The sequence below is a fragment of the Littorina saxatilis genome, linkage group LG2, assembly GCF_037325665.1.
Source record: "Littorina saxatilis isolate snail1 linkage group LG2, US_GU_Lsax_2.0, whole genome shotgun sequence".
Taxonomy (NCBI): Eukaryota; Metazoa; Mollusca; class Gastropoda; order Littorinimorpha; family Littorinidae; genus Littorina; species Littorina saxatilis.
In genome coordinates this window covers 26,648,685-26,666,847 of record NC_090246.1, presented here as the reverse complement: position 1 = coordinate 26,666,847, position 18,163 = coordinate 26,648,685, and the positions used below count along the sequence as shown (strand labels likewise).

Sequence of the window (18,163 nt, the reverse complement as noted above, 5' to 3'; positions counted from 1 at the left end):
CAGACAGACACACACACACACACACACACACACACACACACACACACACACACACACACACATACACCACGACCCTCGTCTCGATTCCCCCCTCTATGTTAAAACATTTAGTCAAAACGGCTTGACTAAATGTAAAAAGAAGAAAAGTTATCAGCAGAAGTAATTAACAGTCTGTTCCCCTTTAAACAAATGGTACATGTATTGGACTGAGTAATAAACGCTGTGTGTGATTCATTCCATCGACGTTGGGCTCGTTTAGTCTTTATATCAACGTCAGATAACCATCAACAATGGTGTCAGTCAGTGCGTACCCGTGTGTGCCGGATTAGATATAGTCTACCGTGAGTACTACTTATTTTAAGGCCGTGCACAGTCCTTGAGGTGTTTGATTATTTTTGCGTTTTTATCATCTGCTAGAGGAAGTAGATATTTTGGAAAATATGAAATGCAAGTGGCGGCCATAATTAATATTTTGCGGATATCTACTTTCCCTACTGAGCAGATAAATCAAAACCAAACCCGGCATACGTACACGGGTAGCCGGGCATGCCAGGTCAAGTCCAATACTGAGTCACAGCATGTACCTTAATCGGAAAAACCAAATTAATTCATTCATCAGCGACTATCACGTGTTTGATAGCTCAACTAGTTAGGACATATCAAAGGAAAGCGCAGTCAATACCCCAAAATCAAGACGCTATGGTGTCACGTTCAAGAAACAAAGACCACGAAGCAATTGAAAACCGGCTGCGACTCAGTGCTTAGTTTATCTCTGGCCTAAGAGCAAGAACTAAATTAAATAAAGGCGTGCTCCTTCACAAAATCTTCTTCGGCCGTGCACCACGTGCTTTCGTCACTGATTGCACTATTTCAAGTCAAACCGAAACCGGCTGAGCAAAGTTTAATGTTCCCTTTCCAAGCCGGACAGATATATCTTTAAGTCAAGTTTACCTTATTCTGGCAATGTCGTATGGAACTCTCTTCCGGAATTTGTTGGAGTCCCAATGAGTTTCAAAACACCTTTCGTTGTATTTATTGTCAAATTGCGAAAAATCACGGTGATGGAAGACTTCGTTTTGGGTGATCTATTCAGTTTCATATACATGTCAGTATCCATAGCATCAGTGTTTCATTATATATAATATCTCTAAGTGTTGATAACACATTTGCTCAAGCATGATTTTCAGTCATTTTTCACAACTGTACATATATATAACGCTTAGTATTTGTGTAAAGCCATTTTTGTATACATACATATTCCTGTGACTTCAGTTCAAGTTTATTTTCTGCTTTTCAAGCAGTTTTCTTCTCTTCACTTTTCATGTGAATGTCCGTGTATGTATGTGATTGGAGGCGAGGGCTGGTTGAAAAGAAGCTCGTTTATAACGCTTGTGCCACAACCCTCGTAAAATAAAATAAAATTTGATTTGATTTGCTTTGATCAAGTCAAGTCAAGTCCAGTGGAGGGGAAGGTATCAAGGGGAGTAATTTCTCAGTGTAACTCTTTTAACCCTGAAGATAGAAAGAGTGTACTGTTAGCCATTTTGGACATCAACATGTGGGCGAACGCCGAAATGGACGCAGATGTAAGCAATTTAGACGGCCATCTATCAAATTATGAGTCAGGAGATCGTAACTGAAGAACACTTGTTTAATTTCAACTGTATTTCTGTCTAAAACTTGCAAAGGTGTGTTACCTTGTCGGTATAATCACCTGAACTCCGAAAGCCGGTTTGGGCATTTATTCATATTGTCTGTGTCAAACAAAATTCAACGTCCTGTATCTGTATCTGTTTCTGTAATGCCGGCAGAATCCAAACTTTGGCTTAGTACCGGCGGAACTGGAAAGAGCACTAATTTGGGTTCGTACTGCCTTCTAATAAGGCAGCACGAAAACTGTCAACTGATGCTTTCTTGACAGTCTCTTCTTCCAGGTTGTTTCAGTCAGCTATTGTTCTTCCATATGTCATTATGTGTGCTTACTCCTTGCCTTATATTTATTTATTTTCAGTACGATTATGTTGGGTACTATGGAGGAGGAGGAGGAGGCGGCAGTGGTGGAGGAGGGGGACATGACTATGATGGATCGCATACAGGTCAGTATTGCTGAAGGGATCGAATGCGACCACTTTCATCCCCCAAATACTGAAATAGCCAATCACATACACACCGGACAGTGTTTGCTGTTTGGGGTTACTAATTTGACACAATTTTCTGACATCAGTCAAGTATCAGGTTGTCTTCTCTACTGATATACATCATATGTAACATCTTTCAACTGAATTTGTTCTTGAATTTGAACCTTTTTTGATACTGTAGTGCAAAAGATTAATTTTACTACCCAAACTAGTGTTGCTCATTATAATTTAAATGTATGAACGTGATGAGCAAATGTCAAAATTGATAATTTAGATGAGATGGCATCACACATGATGCATGTTTTAGAGCTTTCTTACTCAGAACATAAGCATAACATCCCAAATTCAATGGGAGGAACTTTGCACAATATAATCGCCACCAATTTGAATCGCCGCTTCATCGGTTAAATGGAAATTAGAATGCTGACTATTTTAATTTTGTTATGTTTTATGTGCTTTTAGAGTTATATGAAAATATCCTTCTTTTGAATTTTGCTCTATACTACCTATTTGTTTTATTTTCTTCAGGCGACCCACGCCAGGACATGGAGTATGAACGTCAGTTCCAGAGCAGCTACATTGTGCCAGAAGTGATCAAGAATTTCCTGGTCTTCTTTCAGAAAAGTGTCAATGATCAGAACCTCTTTGAGGTGCAGAACTGCTATGAGAATGGGTGAGTTTAGTGTGTTTTGCTCTGAATAGGCTTGTATCTTTTTGTGATTAATACAAATTGTAAAGAGTGCTTGCTTATTAAGTTATTTGATATTAAATGTGTTTTGTAAACAGAAAAACCTCTTTCAAGTGTTTAGATGTGATTGTTAACTTATTGCGCAAGTAACATTAAAACAGTGACCTAACAGTGTGTCTTGCAGAGAATTACACGTTGTCTTTTTTCATAATTGATCAAATGTGCAGATTCAACAAGCTGACTGACCGTTTCTTCAAGAACACACCCTGGCCTGAGGCAGACGTTATAGCTCCTATCGTTGGAAACGGTTTGTTGATATTTTTGAACTTCAACTTGGTACTGTAGCAGGGAAATGCAGCGTTGTTTAAAATGGATTTGTTCTGGGGAGTTAATCCTGTTACAGTTAATGAGTTATGTACTTTTTTGAAGATCCATTACACCTCATATCTGTCCTGTCAGACTTAGAAGAAAGGGAAGAAGTGCTGAGCTTACAGTATACTGTCCTTTTCCTCCACCTTGCAGGTTTTTATGGTGGAAAGAAAACACTTTACATGTCTCACATTTCTCTTTTGTTAATATATATTTAGTTAAGAAAATGAACATTTGATGATTTGGTGGGAACATTTAGTTTGTCAGTAGTGTATTTATGACTGAAGTAGCTTTTTTTGTTTTGTTTTTTTACAGATGGAATTTTCCTGATCTTGTACAAGGAGCTGTACTACAGGCATGTCTATGCTCGTGTTCAGGTATGTCCAAATTCAATTCTGGTAAATGGATATGACAGTTACCGGCTATCTACTTTCAGAATCCACTAGGGTTAAAGTTAGGTAAGGAAAAGCGGTAAATTAGGGGGGGGGGGGGGGGGGGTCCATTATGTTTGTTAAAAAAACAGTTTATACAGGATCAAAGCAGACGGTATTTGACAGTATTGTTTTATGTTTCTCCAGAGTGGACCTTCGCTGGAACAGCGTTTTGAGTCCTACTACAACTACTGCAACCTGTTCAACTACATTCTGAGTAAGCACACCATTCCTTTGTCTAGCTTTCTTGTGGGAAGTATTTAGTGAGCAAGTGGTTTGAAACATAAGATGTCTTAATGTGCAGTTCCAATTATTCCAAGTTGGTAGTTAGACCATCTTTGCTGAGCATCTGTGTATGTATTTCTCTGCAAGATTGAAGTACAAGGTTTGCAAAAAAGCATCAGCTGCTGTGTATGTTAAAACTTTATAATGTGGATTGTGCACACCTATACTGATGATATTTTTGGTGTCAAAGGGATACCTCTTCTCACCTGCAGTTTCATGTTCCATATCTGCGGACAGGGTAGGTAACAAGGAAAGAGACATTTATGTGGTCATGTTTTTTTGTGTTGTCATTTCAGATGCTGATGGCCCTGTACCTCTAGAACTGCCCAACCAGTGGTTGTGGGACATCATTGATGAGTTCATTTACCAGGTAACCGTGGCACATAATAATTTCAACTCACTAATTTTACAGAAAGATTACTGAAAGAAAGACAACAAATCTGAAACAGGTAGACTGCTAACGTTTTTAAATCAAGAATCTTAAAAGGTTTGTTATTGACACGTTTAATCATAGAGAATATGAAATATTCACACAACAAGAGGCGAAGCCATCAAGGCTCGCGTAAGAAATCGACAAACAGTAACACAAACTCAATCACACACACACACACACACACACACACACACACACACACACACACACACACACACACACACACACACACACACACACACACACACACACACACACACACACACACACACACACACACACACAGAAAGAGCATAGGTGAAACTGTGCAAGAAAGCGAGACACTAGATCTAAATCTGTCTGTCTGCATGTAGCCTACTTACAAGGACACGACTGCCAACTAGTCTCGGCGCGCTCAAAATAATAATGACCGAGACTGTCAGTACTTCCTTCGCGTGACGTCTAACCCTCTTACGTCATAATGTGACGTCAATGTAATGTGACGTCTTCAAATGTTAGAGTTTCTACCACAGACATACACACGCACAGACGCACGCACGCACGCACGCACAGACAGACAAAGTTACGATCGCATAGGCTACACTTACGTGAGCCAAAAACGAAAGGTATGATGGTTTAAAAGTTTGTAAAGGCCGATGTGGTTATGTTATTTGGTTATTTATTTTTTCAAATGAGTGAAACCTGTGTCTGATTTTTTTGGCATTGTTGTATCTTCAGTTCCAGTCATTCAGCCAGTACCGCAGCAAAGTCAGCAAGAAGTCTGAGGATGAGATTGAGGTGCTCAGGACCAACCCCAAGGTCAGTTGTAATTCTGGTGGTCATATTTTCTGGCAGGCACGAGTGTGTATAAGGGAAGATGTTTTGTATGGTTATACAGTGTGTGTTTTGTTTTGTGTTTTTAAAAAATCTTAGATATCTATCTGTGACGGAATTTCAAACTAACTAATGGCATGACATTCAGGAGACAAAAAATCAATTCTTGTTAACATTCGATCTTGATTTAGTTGATGCTCATCAGCATGCACTCTTTTTGACTGGTAAAGACTTAGGAATGTTTGGTGAATGCTGCGTAGCTTCTTGTCACTTATTTACTTTAGAGATCTTTTCTCGTTTCTTCCGCAGCTTTAGCAATGAACTATTTGAGTTACACTGCTTTGTGTTTCAGATCTGGAACGTGCACAGTGTGCTGAACGTCTTGCACTCGCTGGTGGAAAAATCCAACATCAACAGGCAACTGGAGATCTATGCTAGTGGAGGTCAGTACTTAGGGTGGCTATGAGAGGGTTGGTACCTGTCATGAGAAGTGAGCCATAGCACTCGCCCAGGCATGAGATTTTTCTGCTGGTTGGAAGATTTCCAGCAGTTTCAAAACTCCAGAGATAACTAGTGGGTTTTTTTGGGTGGGGGGTGCATCCTTTAAGGTTTGTTTACAATTTTTAGTCTCAAGAAACATGGATCCTCTTTGTAAGTTTTATGCTCAGTTTAATATGTGTATAAACCGATCAAAGTGCAATGCAGTGTGTCTTCTACAGTATTTAGATATGCTCTCTCATCATAGGGGTCTGGCATAACAGGCACCACCAGGATATGGTTGTTGGATGGTTGAAGGTGGAACAAAGTACATGTAGTTGCTTCTTTCAACACTCTTAGAAAATTAATGATCAGGCCTAAAAAAAAAATAGGTGTGGTTGCGGTAACTTTTTATTACATTTGTAAAAAAAAAAAAAAAAACGAGTGCAGAAAACGCAATGAAAGCGACAGCGCTCGAGTCGCACACTTATTTCCCTGTCAAGTAGGTTTGATTTTTACACATTAGAAAAAAAAAGTAAAAAAAAAAAAGTGATTGCCTACCTTCCTACGCTATTTTTTTTGGCTATGTTACCGTAACCACACCTTTTTTGACTCACATGCGAAGCAAAAGTGAGTCTATGTACTCACCCGAGTCGTCCGTCCGGACGTCCGGAAAACTTTAACGTTGGATATTTCTTGGACACTATTCAGTCTATCAGTACCAAATTTGGCAAGATGGTGTATGATGACAAGGCCCCAAAAAACATACATAGCATCTTGACCTTGCTTCAAGGTCAAGGTCGCAGGGGCCATAAATGTTGTCTAAAAAAACAGCTATTTTTCCCATTTTTCCCATTTTCTCTGAAGTTTTTGAGATTGAATACCTCACCTATATATGATATATAGGGCAAAGTAAGCCCCATCTTTTGATACCAGTTTGGTTTACCTTGCTTCAAGGTCAAGGTCACAGGAGCTCTTCAAAATTGGATTGTATACATATTTTGAAGTGACCTTGACCCTGAACTATGGAAGATAACTGTTTCAAACTTAAAAATTATGTGGGGCACATGTTATGCTTTCATCATGAGACACATTTGGTCACATATGATCAAGGTCAAGGTCACTTTGACCCTTATGAAATGTGACCAAAATAAGGTAGTGAACCACTAAAAGTGATCATATCTCATGGTAGAAAGAGCCAATAAGCACCATTGTACTTCCTATGTCTTGAATTAACAGCTTTGTGTTGCATGACCTTGGATGACCTTGACCTTGGGTCAAGGTCACATGTATTTTGGTAGGAAAAATGTGTAAAGCAGTTCTTAGTGTATGATGTCATTGCTAGGTTTAGCTGAAGGTCAAGGTCATGTAAATGTCAAGGTCAAGCATGTGAGTCGTATGGGCTTTGCCCTTCTTGTTTTTTTTTGGCCTCACCTCTCAGTTAAGAAACTTGATTGGTCTTCTAATTTAGGGATCATGATCAGCAGTTCAGGTTTTGTTCTTGACATTGTGCAGGTGACCCTGACAGTGTGTCTGGAGAGTTTGGACAGAACTCGCTGTACAAGATGCTGGGGTACTTCAGTCTGATCGGACTTCTGCGTCTCCACTCACTCCTGGGAGATTACTACCAGGCCCTCAAGGTCTTGGAGAACATTGACTTCCACAAGAAGGTGTGACATGTTGTGCATTGTCGGTGGGATGTTTGCTTCAGTAGGAAGCAAGTGGTGTGAGGTGCTTTGTTGTTTTGTATTTGACTTTGTGTGTGTGTATCCAGGCTTTTGTTCTGTAGCTTTGAAAAAACGTACAGTTCAAAACATGTAAAACCTGTCTTTGCTTGTCAGATGATTGGTTAGGAAAAACTAAATGATGGAGCAATGATAATACCCGTTACTACTTAGTCTCCAGGTTATGCTAGGAACTGCCATGATTTGTAAAAACGTAACCACCATATGCTGTAAACAGTAATGTAACTTTTTGATACATGACAAGCAGATTTGAAGCTGAAAATCGTGGGATGATTACTGTGTTTTAATTTTGATTACATTCAGGATGTTCTACTTTCAGAACCTGTACTCTCGCGTACCCTCGTGTCAGATCACAACGTTCTACTATGTGGGCTTTGCTTACATGATGATGCGGCGCTACCAGGATGCCATCAGGACCTTTGCCAACATCCTCCTGTACATTCAGCGCACCAAGCAGATGTTCCAGAACCGGGCCCAGCTTTACGATCAGGTCAGCTTCACATTTTAAACAAAGAATTGGAACATATTTTTGGTAACGTGTAAGGAGACCATTTATCTGTTTATGGAAAGTTAAGCGCAATCTTTTCAACTTCCAGTAGATAGTAACAAACATGTCTGTACACACATTTGACAAGAAAAAGCTTTTTTTCATGACTGATTGTGTGCTCAGTAAAAGTGTTTACTAATGCTAGTTGGAGTTTTAAACTATAGCCTTTTATGATGCAAATAATGTTGACAAAAAGCACACTTGTGTGTTGCTGTGAGCAGATCACGAAGAACAATGACAAGATGTACACCATGCTGGCCATATGCCTGGTCCTGCACCCCATGCGCATCGACGAGAGTGTGCACTCCCACCTGAGGGAGAAGTACGCTGACAAGCAGCTTCGCATGCAGAAGTGGTAACTACCCTTGTTTTTCTTTACTGACCTTTGTTTTGTAGGATATATGTCCTCTGAACTGGGCTAGAGTTTTTTTTAATCTACCTCACATTTTGGTAAGCGTTTAAAGGGTTAATGAGCAGGAGGCAATAGGTTTAACTTACAGGTCATTCTCAGCATGATTTTTCAGGTTTATCGTCTTTTTTGAGAGGTCTGTTGTTGCAACAGTATAAGGCACCTGTAAAGGTTTTGCACAGCCTAAAATTAGATCTGTTTTTACAATGATGTTCAGGTCTTGATAAAAAATGTACCTGAAGCGAACATATACAGTATGTACATTTCATTGCTCTGATTAGTGTAACATGTTTTTCTTTTTTTGTAAATTTTCAGTGATATGGCAGAGTTTGAGCAGTGCTTCTCCTTTGCCTGCCCCAAGTTCCTGTCGCCGGTTCCTCCCAACTTCGACATGATGACTGATACCTTCCACAAGGTGAAATACTTGTCTCTCTTGTTGTATTAGTTCAAGAACTTCTGTGATAGTAATTTTCATGCCTCAAAAAAGTTAAGTAAAATTATGTCATGGCTTGTACTTTCAGGTTTCACACTTGATCTTTGGTCAGGTAAAACTGTTGCTGTGAAAATTCCTCTATTTGAGTATGTCTCAGGAGCTTCTCTAAAGGCTTGTGCTATTGCCATTCCAAAATTCTGTACATTTTGTTCTTGTCCGAGTCCCACCTCGGAGCACTATATGTATTATTTCCTGTCAGTATTATTTCATGCTGATTGCCGATGTGCAGGAGCCGTTCAAGCTACAGCTACGTGTGTTCCTGGAGGAGGTTGCACAACAGATCCAGATCCCTACCATCAGGAGGTGAGTGCTTTTACGAGCATGGGATTTTGTTACTATATATTTGTGTACAGTGGCACCGGCAATGTGAGGCCCCTGCAGTGAGAACACTTTCCAAGAAAGGACACCTTCTTTTGTCTATTTGTTCATTGTTTTCACCAAAGTATACTGTCTGTCATGACAGGCCACCTGCAACGTAAGGACATTTTTGGTTTGTCCCCAGGGTGTCCCCTCCTCCGAGTATGTGCATGTATATATGTGAGAATTTATTTATTTATTTATTTATTTATTTATTAAGGAGATTTCTATAGCGCATAACTAAAAGCACTATGCGCTTTACAATATCACAAGGTATAAGCACACGCAAACATACTCTGATTAAATAGAACTTAGCCTAACAAGACATACTAAGAACACTAAACATTTGAGTTCATACAAAAATAGAGAATTTAATTAAATACTGGACAAACGATTAAAATAAGCTTAAGGCCTACACCGACTACAATGGACTATTTCAAATAAAAAAATTTAGTTAACTATAAAAGGCAGTGCATAAAACTCCATAATCGTAAGAAGGTCGAACAAATAAAAAACATGAAAGACTATTTAACTATAATTACTTCGTAAAAGATAATAAACATGGTATACAAAGCTGTAATTTTTAACAACAAATCTAAAAAGATTTTCATGCCATATTGCACAACACATTTTGAATACAACTCTGGAAAGAGTGTCCACAGTTTGACCAAGCTGGTGTTGTTGGTTGTCTCCGAAATTGTTAAAGATTGGCTAAAAGTCTTGAGTACTATCGAGGTATCTAAAAAAAATATAAAAAAATTAAAAGGACCAGACTGAACAACTAGGCCCTGATATATTTCTTGGTAATATATGCCAAACATGCCATAGTAGATTCAAGCAGCAGAATGTTATGGTCACAACCACCCTGAGCTTTTCAATTCGGCATCTTGCCAGAGTTTGAGTTTCTTTGTGAGGTTGCACCCCTGGAGCACCACCCATACACTTGTATTAACGATCCATCTTGGCAAAGTTTATTTACAGCACCCATCTTATAAGTGCATCTGCCTACTATGTCCTGTTCTTTTTCTTGAGATAACAAACAGCTTAGAGTCACTATTTTATGAATTCAACAGAGAAGGCCCCACAGCTTCATTGTTTGCTAGCATGTCATCATATCTAAATCATAAACAATTAGACTGGTCTTGGAGAAGGTCAGAGTAATGTTTAGCGTATGTGATCTTGAAAAAATTGTTGTTTTGATTTCAGTTACCTGAAGTTGTACACTACACTGCCTATCGCCAAGTTGGCTGCCTTCATGGAAGTGGTATGTAATATGCTTACATACATAAACTTAGCAAAACAATTATTGTACCCATTTTTGTACTCCAACTAAAACATTCATTACTGTGTCATTTGATTCAGACTTTCTATGCCATTAAAGGCACTTGGTAACCTTGGACAGTTTTTGAATCAGAGTTTTCTTTTACAGGAGTCACTTGACCGCCGCTTAAATAAGGCTACAGTGGTACCTCTGTCTTTGAAAATGTAACCAAAATTCAGTTGTTATTCTGAGGGGTCGTAATATAGAGTTTGGATTTCTTAGTTCCATGCCTAGCAAACCTCTGCCAATGAAACTTTGGCAGTACTTTTTAACAATTTTTTTTTTATGTATCCGCAGTCATGAATTTTAAGTCCACACACCTGTGACAGGTATTAAAACAATTTACGGAAGATTGCATAACATTGTGTAAATACCTGTAATGATCCAAAATGTTACCCAAAGTACATTTTGTATGTAGACATAAGATCCTAGTTGGGGTCAGAAAATTGGTGCAATAATGTTTTTGCTAAGTTTATTTCAATCATCTATCTGTGGTGTCATTTTTCTTTGTGTGACCTATTCAGACCTGTGCACATCTACGGTTTCTCCATAATTTCTTTGATTTTTATATGCAGAATACGAGGCTACGGATAGTACAACACTTTTTTGGGGGAGTAAAACATCAGAATTTCGGAATGAAAATTCCGAAATTCCGATGTTTTACTCCCAAAAAAAAGTGTTGTACTTTTTTTCTGTTTTAAGATGTTTTGACCAATTAGTTGGCCGTTGCGCTGAAAAGACATTTTCCAATTTACTGGAAGCGCGCGTGTTCTCAGCATTGAGTCTTTGTTCTTAGATTTAGTTCGTCCAGCGTCTGCGTGGCAACTTGTGATTGAAGTGAAACATGGAAAAGAAAAAAAGAGTGCGAGATTCAGATAGTGAAGAGGAGTCACCATTCCCATTCTACTGCGTCATAGTGATTCAGTTTGTGTGCTTTGTGAGCAGAATTATGTCTTGAACTGTCGTTACAGCTAACTACTGAAACATTTTAAAAACTACTGAAATTTGGTTTGTTTACACTCCCCAGCATGTCGTAAGAGGCGACTAACGGATTCTGTTTCTCCTTTTACCCTTGTTAAGTGTTTCTTGCATAGAATATAGTCAATGTTTGTAAAGATTGGGGTGTGCACTACATTGGGGTGTGCACGTTAAAGATCCCACGATTGACAAAAGGGTCTTTCCTGGCAAAATTGTATAGGCATAGATAAAAATGTCCACCAAAATACCCGTGTGACTTGGAATAATAGGCCGTGAAAAGTAGGATATGCGCCGAAATGGCTGCGATCTGCTGGCCGATGTGAATGCGTGATGTATTGTGTAAAAATATTCCATCTCACACGGCATAAATAAATCCAAATCCCTGCGCCTTGAATATGTGCGCGATATAAATTGCATAAAAATAAAAATTAAAAAAATTAAAAAATCCCTGCGCTTAGAACTGTACTCACAGAATACGCGCGATATAAGTCTCATATTGATTGATTGATTGATAAGAAATGTTAAGTCCTTTGTACTGGAAACTTGCATTCTCCCAGTAAGGTAATATATTGTACTACGTTGCAAGCCCCTGGAGCAATTTTTGATTAGTGCTTTTGTGAACAAGAAACAATTGATAAGTGGCTCTATCCCATCACCCCCCCCCCCCCTTTCCCCGTCACGATATAACCTTCGTGGTTGAAAACGACGTTAAACACCAAATAAAGAAAAGATGGTTTGTTTACTACTGATGAGCGTTTTGAGTGTGCACAGGTCTGCCTATTCTTCCAATATGAGGTTTATATCAGGTTTCACCCCATCCCACTCCATTACCTATTACTAGAAGAAGAATCAAGTCGCGTAAGGCGAAATTACTTCATTTAGCCAAGCTGTGGAACTCACAGAATGAAACTGAACGTAGTCCGCCGCTAGTGCAAAAGGCAGTGAAAGTGACGAGCCTGTTTGGCGCGGTAGCGATTGCGCTGTGCTTCATTGCACGCTTTACTGTACCTCTCTTTGTTTTAACTTTCTGAGCGTGTTTTTAATCCAAACATATCATATCTATATGTTTTTGGAATCAGGAACCAACAAGGAATAAGATGAAATAGTTTTTAAAACGATTTCGGAAATTTAATTTTGATCATAATTTTTATATTTTTAATTTTCAGAGCTTGTTTTTAATCCAAATATAACATATATATATATGTTTTTGGAATCAGAAAATGACGAAGAATAAGATGAAATTGTTTTTGGATCGTTTAATAAAAAAATAATTTTAATTACAAGTTTCCGATTTTTAATGACCAAACTCACTCATTAGTTTTTAAGCCACCAAGCTAAAATGCAATACCAAACCCCGGCCTTCGTCGAAGATTGCTTTGCCAAAAGTTCAATCAATTTAATTGAAAAATGAGGGTGTGACAGTGCCGCCTCAACTTTTACAAAAAGCCAGATATGACATCAGGTATGAAAAAAACGTCCAGGGATATCATACCCAGGAACTCTCATGTCAAATTTCATAAAGATCGGCCCAGTAGTTTAGTCTGAATCGCTCTACACACACACACAGACAGACACACACACACACACACACACACACACACACACACACACACAGACACACACACATACACCACGACCCTCGTCTCGATTCCCCCCTCTATGTTAAAACATTTAGTCAAAACTTGACTAAATGTAAAAAAGCCAGGTTCAAGGGGTATAGTGTTTTGTTTATTAACTTTATTTTTGTTGGGGGGAGGGTGTGGGGGGATTGTTGGGTTCTTTTTGTGTGTTGTAGACCTTTTTAAACAAGCAGTGATGTTTTCTGTGGAGTAATTTTTAGACTTTGGTTTTACTGATGTGACATTGTTTTCTGTTTGCAGACTGAGGAGGCTCTGCGTACTCAACTGATGTGCTTCAAGGTAAATTTACCTCCTTTTGATTTTATGTTCTAGTTTAAAGATGTGGATGATTGAACATTATAAGATGTTTGGTGGCTTGTTGACAGACCAGCTTTTTTGTTGGTCCAAGGGGACCATATCGTCTTTTGTTTCATCTTTATCGACCAAGGCCGAAGGCCGCGGTTGATAAATATGAGACAAAAGGCGATATGCTCCCCGAGGACCAACAACAAAATGCTGGTCTGACAACAAGCCACCAAACATCGTTTTTGTCATCATTTTGGTTGTGCAACAAAATGCACAATCACCCACAGGGAGACGAATTTTTAGAATCCAACTCCGGGCCACAAAGCATCGTCACAATAGCACGAGATAACACATCAAACTTGTATGTGCCGTCAAACGTAGCTTGTTTACGCTTTTCTTCCAGTCTGAAAATGTACAGAGCTGCGATCATACCTGTGAGTTCAGTAAGTGTTGAACATATTTCTTTTCTTTTAAGTGTTTATGACTTTTCGTTGTGGATTTTGCGATTACAGAGATAAGTTGCAAATTGACCATTAGTCGCCTCGGTAATTATCAACATTGATTGGGTCTTTGAGAGTGAATGCTTACAATCGTTGTCCTCGGAAACACAAATCCAAAGCCGCGATGGTTCCACACATCAAACAATCAGCCTGATTGGCTTTTACTTTGACAATCCACGTTTCACCTGAAAGCTCAAACCCTTCACCACCTCGAGTTATTGCATGGGGAACATGAGATTTATTTCCCAGATGTTTGTGAATGAAAACTCGGGAAAATGATGACAATGTTTTCTGTTTCTCTGTGTTTCATGTTTGCAGTTTATGTGGAAATATGTCAGAAAAAGATGTGTTGATAGCCATTGATTTAGTCTTGTTTTCAGCTCCTGGTTCTCAGTCACCTTTAGATACAGTGTGTGTGTGTAGGTGTGTGTGTGCAGATGTGTGTCTGTGTCTCTGCAATGATTTTGATTTGTATTGCAGCACAAAATGAAGAATCTAGTGTGGACCAAGGGAACCAGCTGTCTGGAGGGGGAGTTTCAGTCAGCTTCTGAAGTTGACTTCTACGTGGATGGGGTCAGTACCTGTAGACTAGTAATACCATCTTCTTTTCTTTTGTCTTTTGGATCGATTTACAAGTTGAAAGGAGTACAAGTTCTTTTGGAAGGTGAAAGCACTGAAAATTTCAAACAGATTCTCATTTCTGCATTGAGTCAACAGTAACTTTTTTATGCTTGCTAACGCTTGCTGGTCTTGTTTAGCTGTGCCTTGTCAAAGTATCCAGACTGTTCTGATGGTTTGCTGGCTACTTGTATTTGACAGTGAGCAACCAAAACTTACCCAAAGTTGTAGATATTGCAAAGTTTTACTGGAGAATTTGAAGATGAGCTAAGCTTGGGGTAGTTGAGATGCATTTGTTTCTTTTTCATTTGTGTGTATTTTAAGGTTTTTGATGAAAAAAGAGACAAAATCGGGAGAGAAAGAACAAACATTTTGTTATTTTTGTGTTTGACAGAACATGATCCACATTGCGGACACCAAGGTGGCGCGTCGCTATGGTGATTTCTTCATCCGTCAGATTCACAAGTTTGAGGAGGTGAGGACCTTTACATTTTTACTTCCTGGTGAACCACCTTGTAGAGATGTTTAAACGAAAACTAGACTCTTTGTTTCTTTTTTTGCGACTTACATAAATTTGTAGGATAAAATCTGTACAGAGTCAGATAATTCTCATCAATTTAGACAAAAGATCGATACATGTATTTCCACATTTGACAATGAGTTGAACGATTATGGTTATATTGTTTGAAAATCACCCACATCCCAGTACAAGGAAACACAACACTCCTCTGATCTCAGCTGAAAATATCAGTAATTGATGGCCAACCAGCAGTGGCTTTGATCTCACTGCAAACCCCAGAGCAAACATATTTCCACTCTGTATACTTGCTTTGACTAGCCGCCGATACTCCGGAAGCGCCTATAGTGTGAATTTTTCTCATTTTAACCTTAAGTGGGGTTTGGGCCTTGTAGTTTCACTGAATGTTTCTTTGCCAGTAAAGCACTTTGTGCTGCATGGAATTTGATTTTGTGTGTGTTTTCTTGCAGATCACCAGAAATTTACAACAGACCGCTGTTGCAGCCAAATGATATGTTCAACAATTCATCACCTGAATCTGTGGATCTTTATTTAATTTTGAGGAACTGGAATCAAAGACACTGTGTGCATGTGTAGGAATATGAATGAGGCTGGATTCTTAATTAATGGCATGGAAAGTGATTTTTGGCTCACGTAAGTGTAGCCTATGCGATGCTAACTTTTGTCTGTCTGTGCGTGCGTATGTATGTATGTCTGTAGTAGAAACTTTAACATTTGACTGAACACCGAAATACTAATTTTACCTGGTTATTATTCAAGCAACAGCTTCAAAGTATTGAAGCAATGATCAACATTTCGTCGGCACGTATGTAGTTAAAGTGTGTATCCAAAGAAAACGTGTGGTGGGGGGTTTTGGGGGGGTAAAAACAGCTGACTGGTTTGTGTAGTGTGTGGTATGTAGACCAGGTCAGGGGTCAAGGTTAGGTCAGATCGCATAAAGGATTGTGGTATAGATACAGTTATCACCGAGCTGCAGTTCGCCGATTCGGAGAAGATGACTCATGATTTCACATTGTTCGGTTTCGTAGCTCCAGAAAAATAGATAAAGAAGATACCAAAGGAGATTTCCTACATGTTAATCTGCACAGCGTGTTTCCAGTGTCTGCGCGAGGAAGCGCTGTCGAAAGCGCAGTGTCGATCTAGCCATCTGGCAGTCGTGTCCCCGTAAGTAGGCTACAGACAGACAGATCTAGATCCTCGCACTCTTGCACCGTGTCACCTATGCTTACTGTGTGTGTATGTTTGACGGAGTGATCGAGTTTGTGTTACTGTTTGTCAATTTCTTACGTGAGCCTTGAAGGCTTCGCCTCTTGTTTTTCTTTTCTTGGAATGGTCTGTTCTCTAAATTCTGTCTTGTGTCGGTAATAATAAATATTAAAGAAGGAAAAGTTTGTCATTGTTATGTTTGGATAAAATGTGAGAGGTTTCATGAAGTTGCACCACAGAAGTAGTCTGCAAGTGAAGCAGTGAACTGGTATGGAGACGGTATCCATCTCCCACCCCCGTGTCACCACAGTGGCACGTAAAAGACCTCGGTCATTTCTGTTATCATAAGTGCAGATGGCTGATACCACCTAAACACGCATACACTTGTGTATCTCATCTAAAGTCGGGTTAAAACCCGGGAACATGCTCCTGACGGCTTTGCTGTGAGGGCGTAAAACTTGATATTCTCTCGCTGTCGGCTGTGTGGGTTACTTAGTCTGACCAGGTGTAATGCAAATGTAAATATGTACATGCAGTAACACACAACAATATGAAGAATTGAAGGCTGCTCAAGGCTCAAAAGTTCGATAAGCCCAACATGCAATATCTAAAAGAAAAAACTTTAAAACTGCAAACAACCTAACCAAATGGTACCAGAACATTAAAACAAAGGCGAATAAGCCTTCTGAACATGAGACAACAGTGAGAGCTGTGGGCAACTGTTCTCCTGGCATCTTGGGCATCAAGAAGTGAATGAGCAAGTCATTTGACAGCGATGGTCACTTTTTCATTCATTGTTTCTTAATGTTAAAGGTGCCTGAACATATAAAATTCTCACTAACCAAGTCTGCTTAGAATGTTTTTACTTCCTTTACATGCAAATGCGCATACGACATGCATCTGAAGTATGTACAGGCACAAAAATGTCACCCATAAAAATGCTAATTACTTCTGCATCTGTTCAACGTTTTACTTCATATTCGGTGTACATTGACTTAGCTTAAATGCATGATCAGTTCACAAGTTTCACGTTTGTTGATCAAATGTTCTGACTTTCGAATCTCGGTGCAAGCAAGAGCATTTTTCAACTCTTTCTTTGTTTATTTTAATCATCTTTCTTCATTCAAATAAGGGTACCCTCAAAATCGACCAGACAAAAACGGAAGGGCCCTATTAAAAATCGACTAAAAATCACAATAGGCAAAACTGTCGATTTTTAATTGGGCCCTTCCGTTTTTGTCTGGTCGATTTTGAGGGTACTCTTATTTGAGCGGCGGTCACGTGATCCCTGTTCAAGAAATCTTTCATCCCAAAGGCAATCCTGATATTAAGTGAATGGCCTTTGATAAACTGGCATATAAAGAAAACATTGAAGTGTGGTGTACTTTTGATATGGTCACTAGCGTGAAACTTCACTTGATTTTGTGTGGACACAACGTACGTTTGGGACATCACCCAAGCGTAGCAGATTCATCACCATGCTGATGTTGGCTACCTATCACTAAGAAGAAGAAGAAGAACTTCTCGGAATTGGAGGGTTTTGGTTTTGAGTTTACACGCAAGCACAAGACCAAAGACTAAGTGCGCACAGAAAAGATCCTGTAATCCATGGCGAGTTCGGTGGGTTATAGTAACACGAAAACACACAGCATGCTTCCTCCGAAAGCGGCGTATGGCTGGTGGGGTAAAAACGGTCATACACGTAAAAATCCACTCGTGCAAAAGTGAGTTTCAGCCCACGAACGCAGAAGAAGTTATTTGGAATGAAAACTTTTCATTTTTGTTACCGTGAGCCTCAGATATTCGAGAACGGGTTGCAGAAAACCATTTAGACAACTTGAAACGAAGCGAATCGATGGTGCTACCATCCATTTGTAAGACTCCTTCTCTAT

At 39.3% G+C, this 18,163-nt stretch overlaps 1 protein-coding gene across 1 annotated transcript; it reads left to right on the top strand.

Annotated features, from left to right (window-relative positions):
• Positions 1 to 1,520: 1,520 nt before the first annotated feature.
• On the top strand, positions 1,521 to 16,456 carry LOC138958620 (eukaryotic translation initiation factor 3 subunit L-like). The gene is made up of 19 exons (XM_070329829.1): positions 1,521 to 1,586; positions 2,012 to 2,096; positions 2,667 to 2,811; positions 3,054 to 3,133; positions 3,511 to 3,572; positions 3,774 to 3,843; positions 4,208 to 4,281; positions 5,062 to 5,142; positions 5,510 to 5,600; positions 7,150 to 7,304; positions 7,699 to 7,869; positions 8,148 to 8,281; positions 8,651 to 8,750; positions 9,058 to 9,131; positions 10,392 to 10,449; positions 13,365 to 13,403; positions 14,390 to 14,482; positions 14,922 to 15,002; positions 15,515 to 16,456. Exons 1-19 carry the CDS (start codon positions 1,557 to 1,559, stop codon positions 15,554 to 15,556), a joined length of 1,665 nt encoding a protein of 554 aa, XP_070185930.1. The 5' UTR covers positions 1,521 to 1,556; the 3' UTR covers positions 15,557 to 16,456.
• The last annotated feature ends 1,707 nt before the right edge of the window (positions 16,457 to 18,163 follow it).

Excerpts from the sequence above, each read along its gene's own strand:
- LOC138958620 (XM_070329829.1), top strand. The coding sequence starts at position 1,557 with ATGTGGGCGAACGCCGAAATGGACGCAGAT. Across the intron at positions 3,573-3,773 it reads ATGTCTATGCTCGTGTTCAG|AGTGGACCTTCGCTGGAACA; the intron begins GTATGTCCAAAT and ends ATGTTTCTCCAG. Across the intron at positions 8,751-9,057 it reads TGACTGATACCTTCCACAAG|GAGCCGTTCAAGCTACAGCT; the intron begins GTGAAATACTTG and ends GCCGATGTGCAG.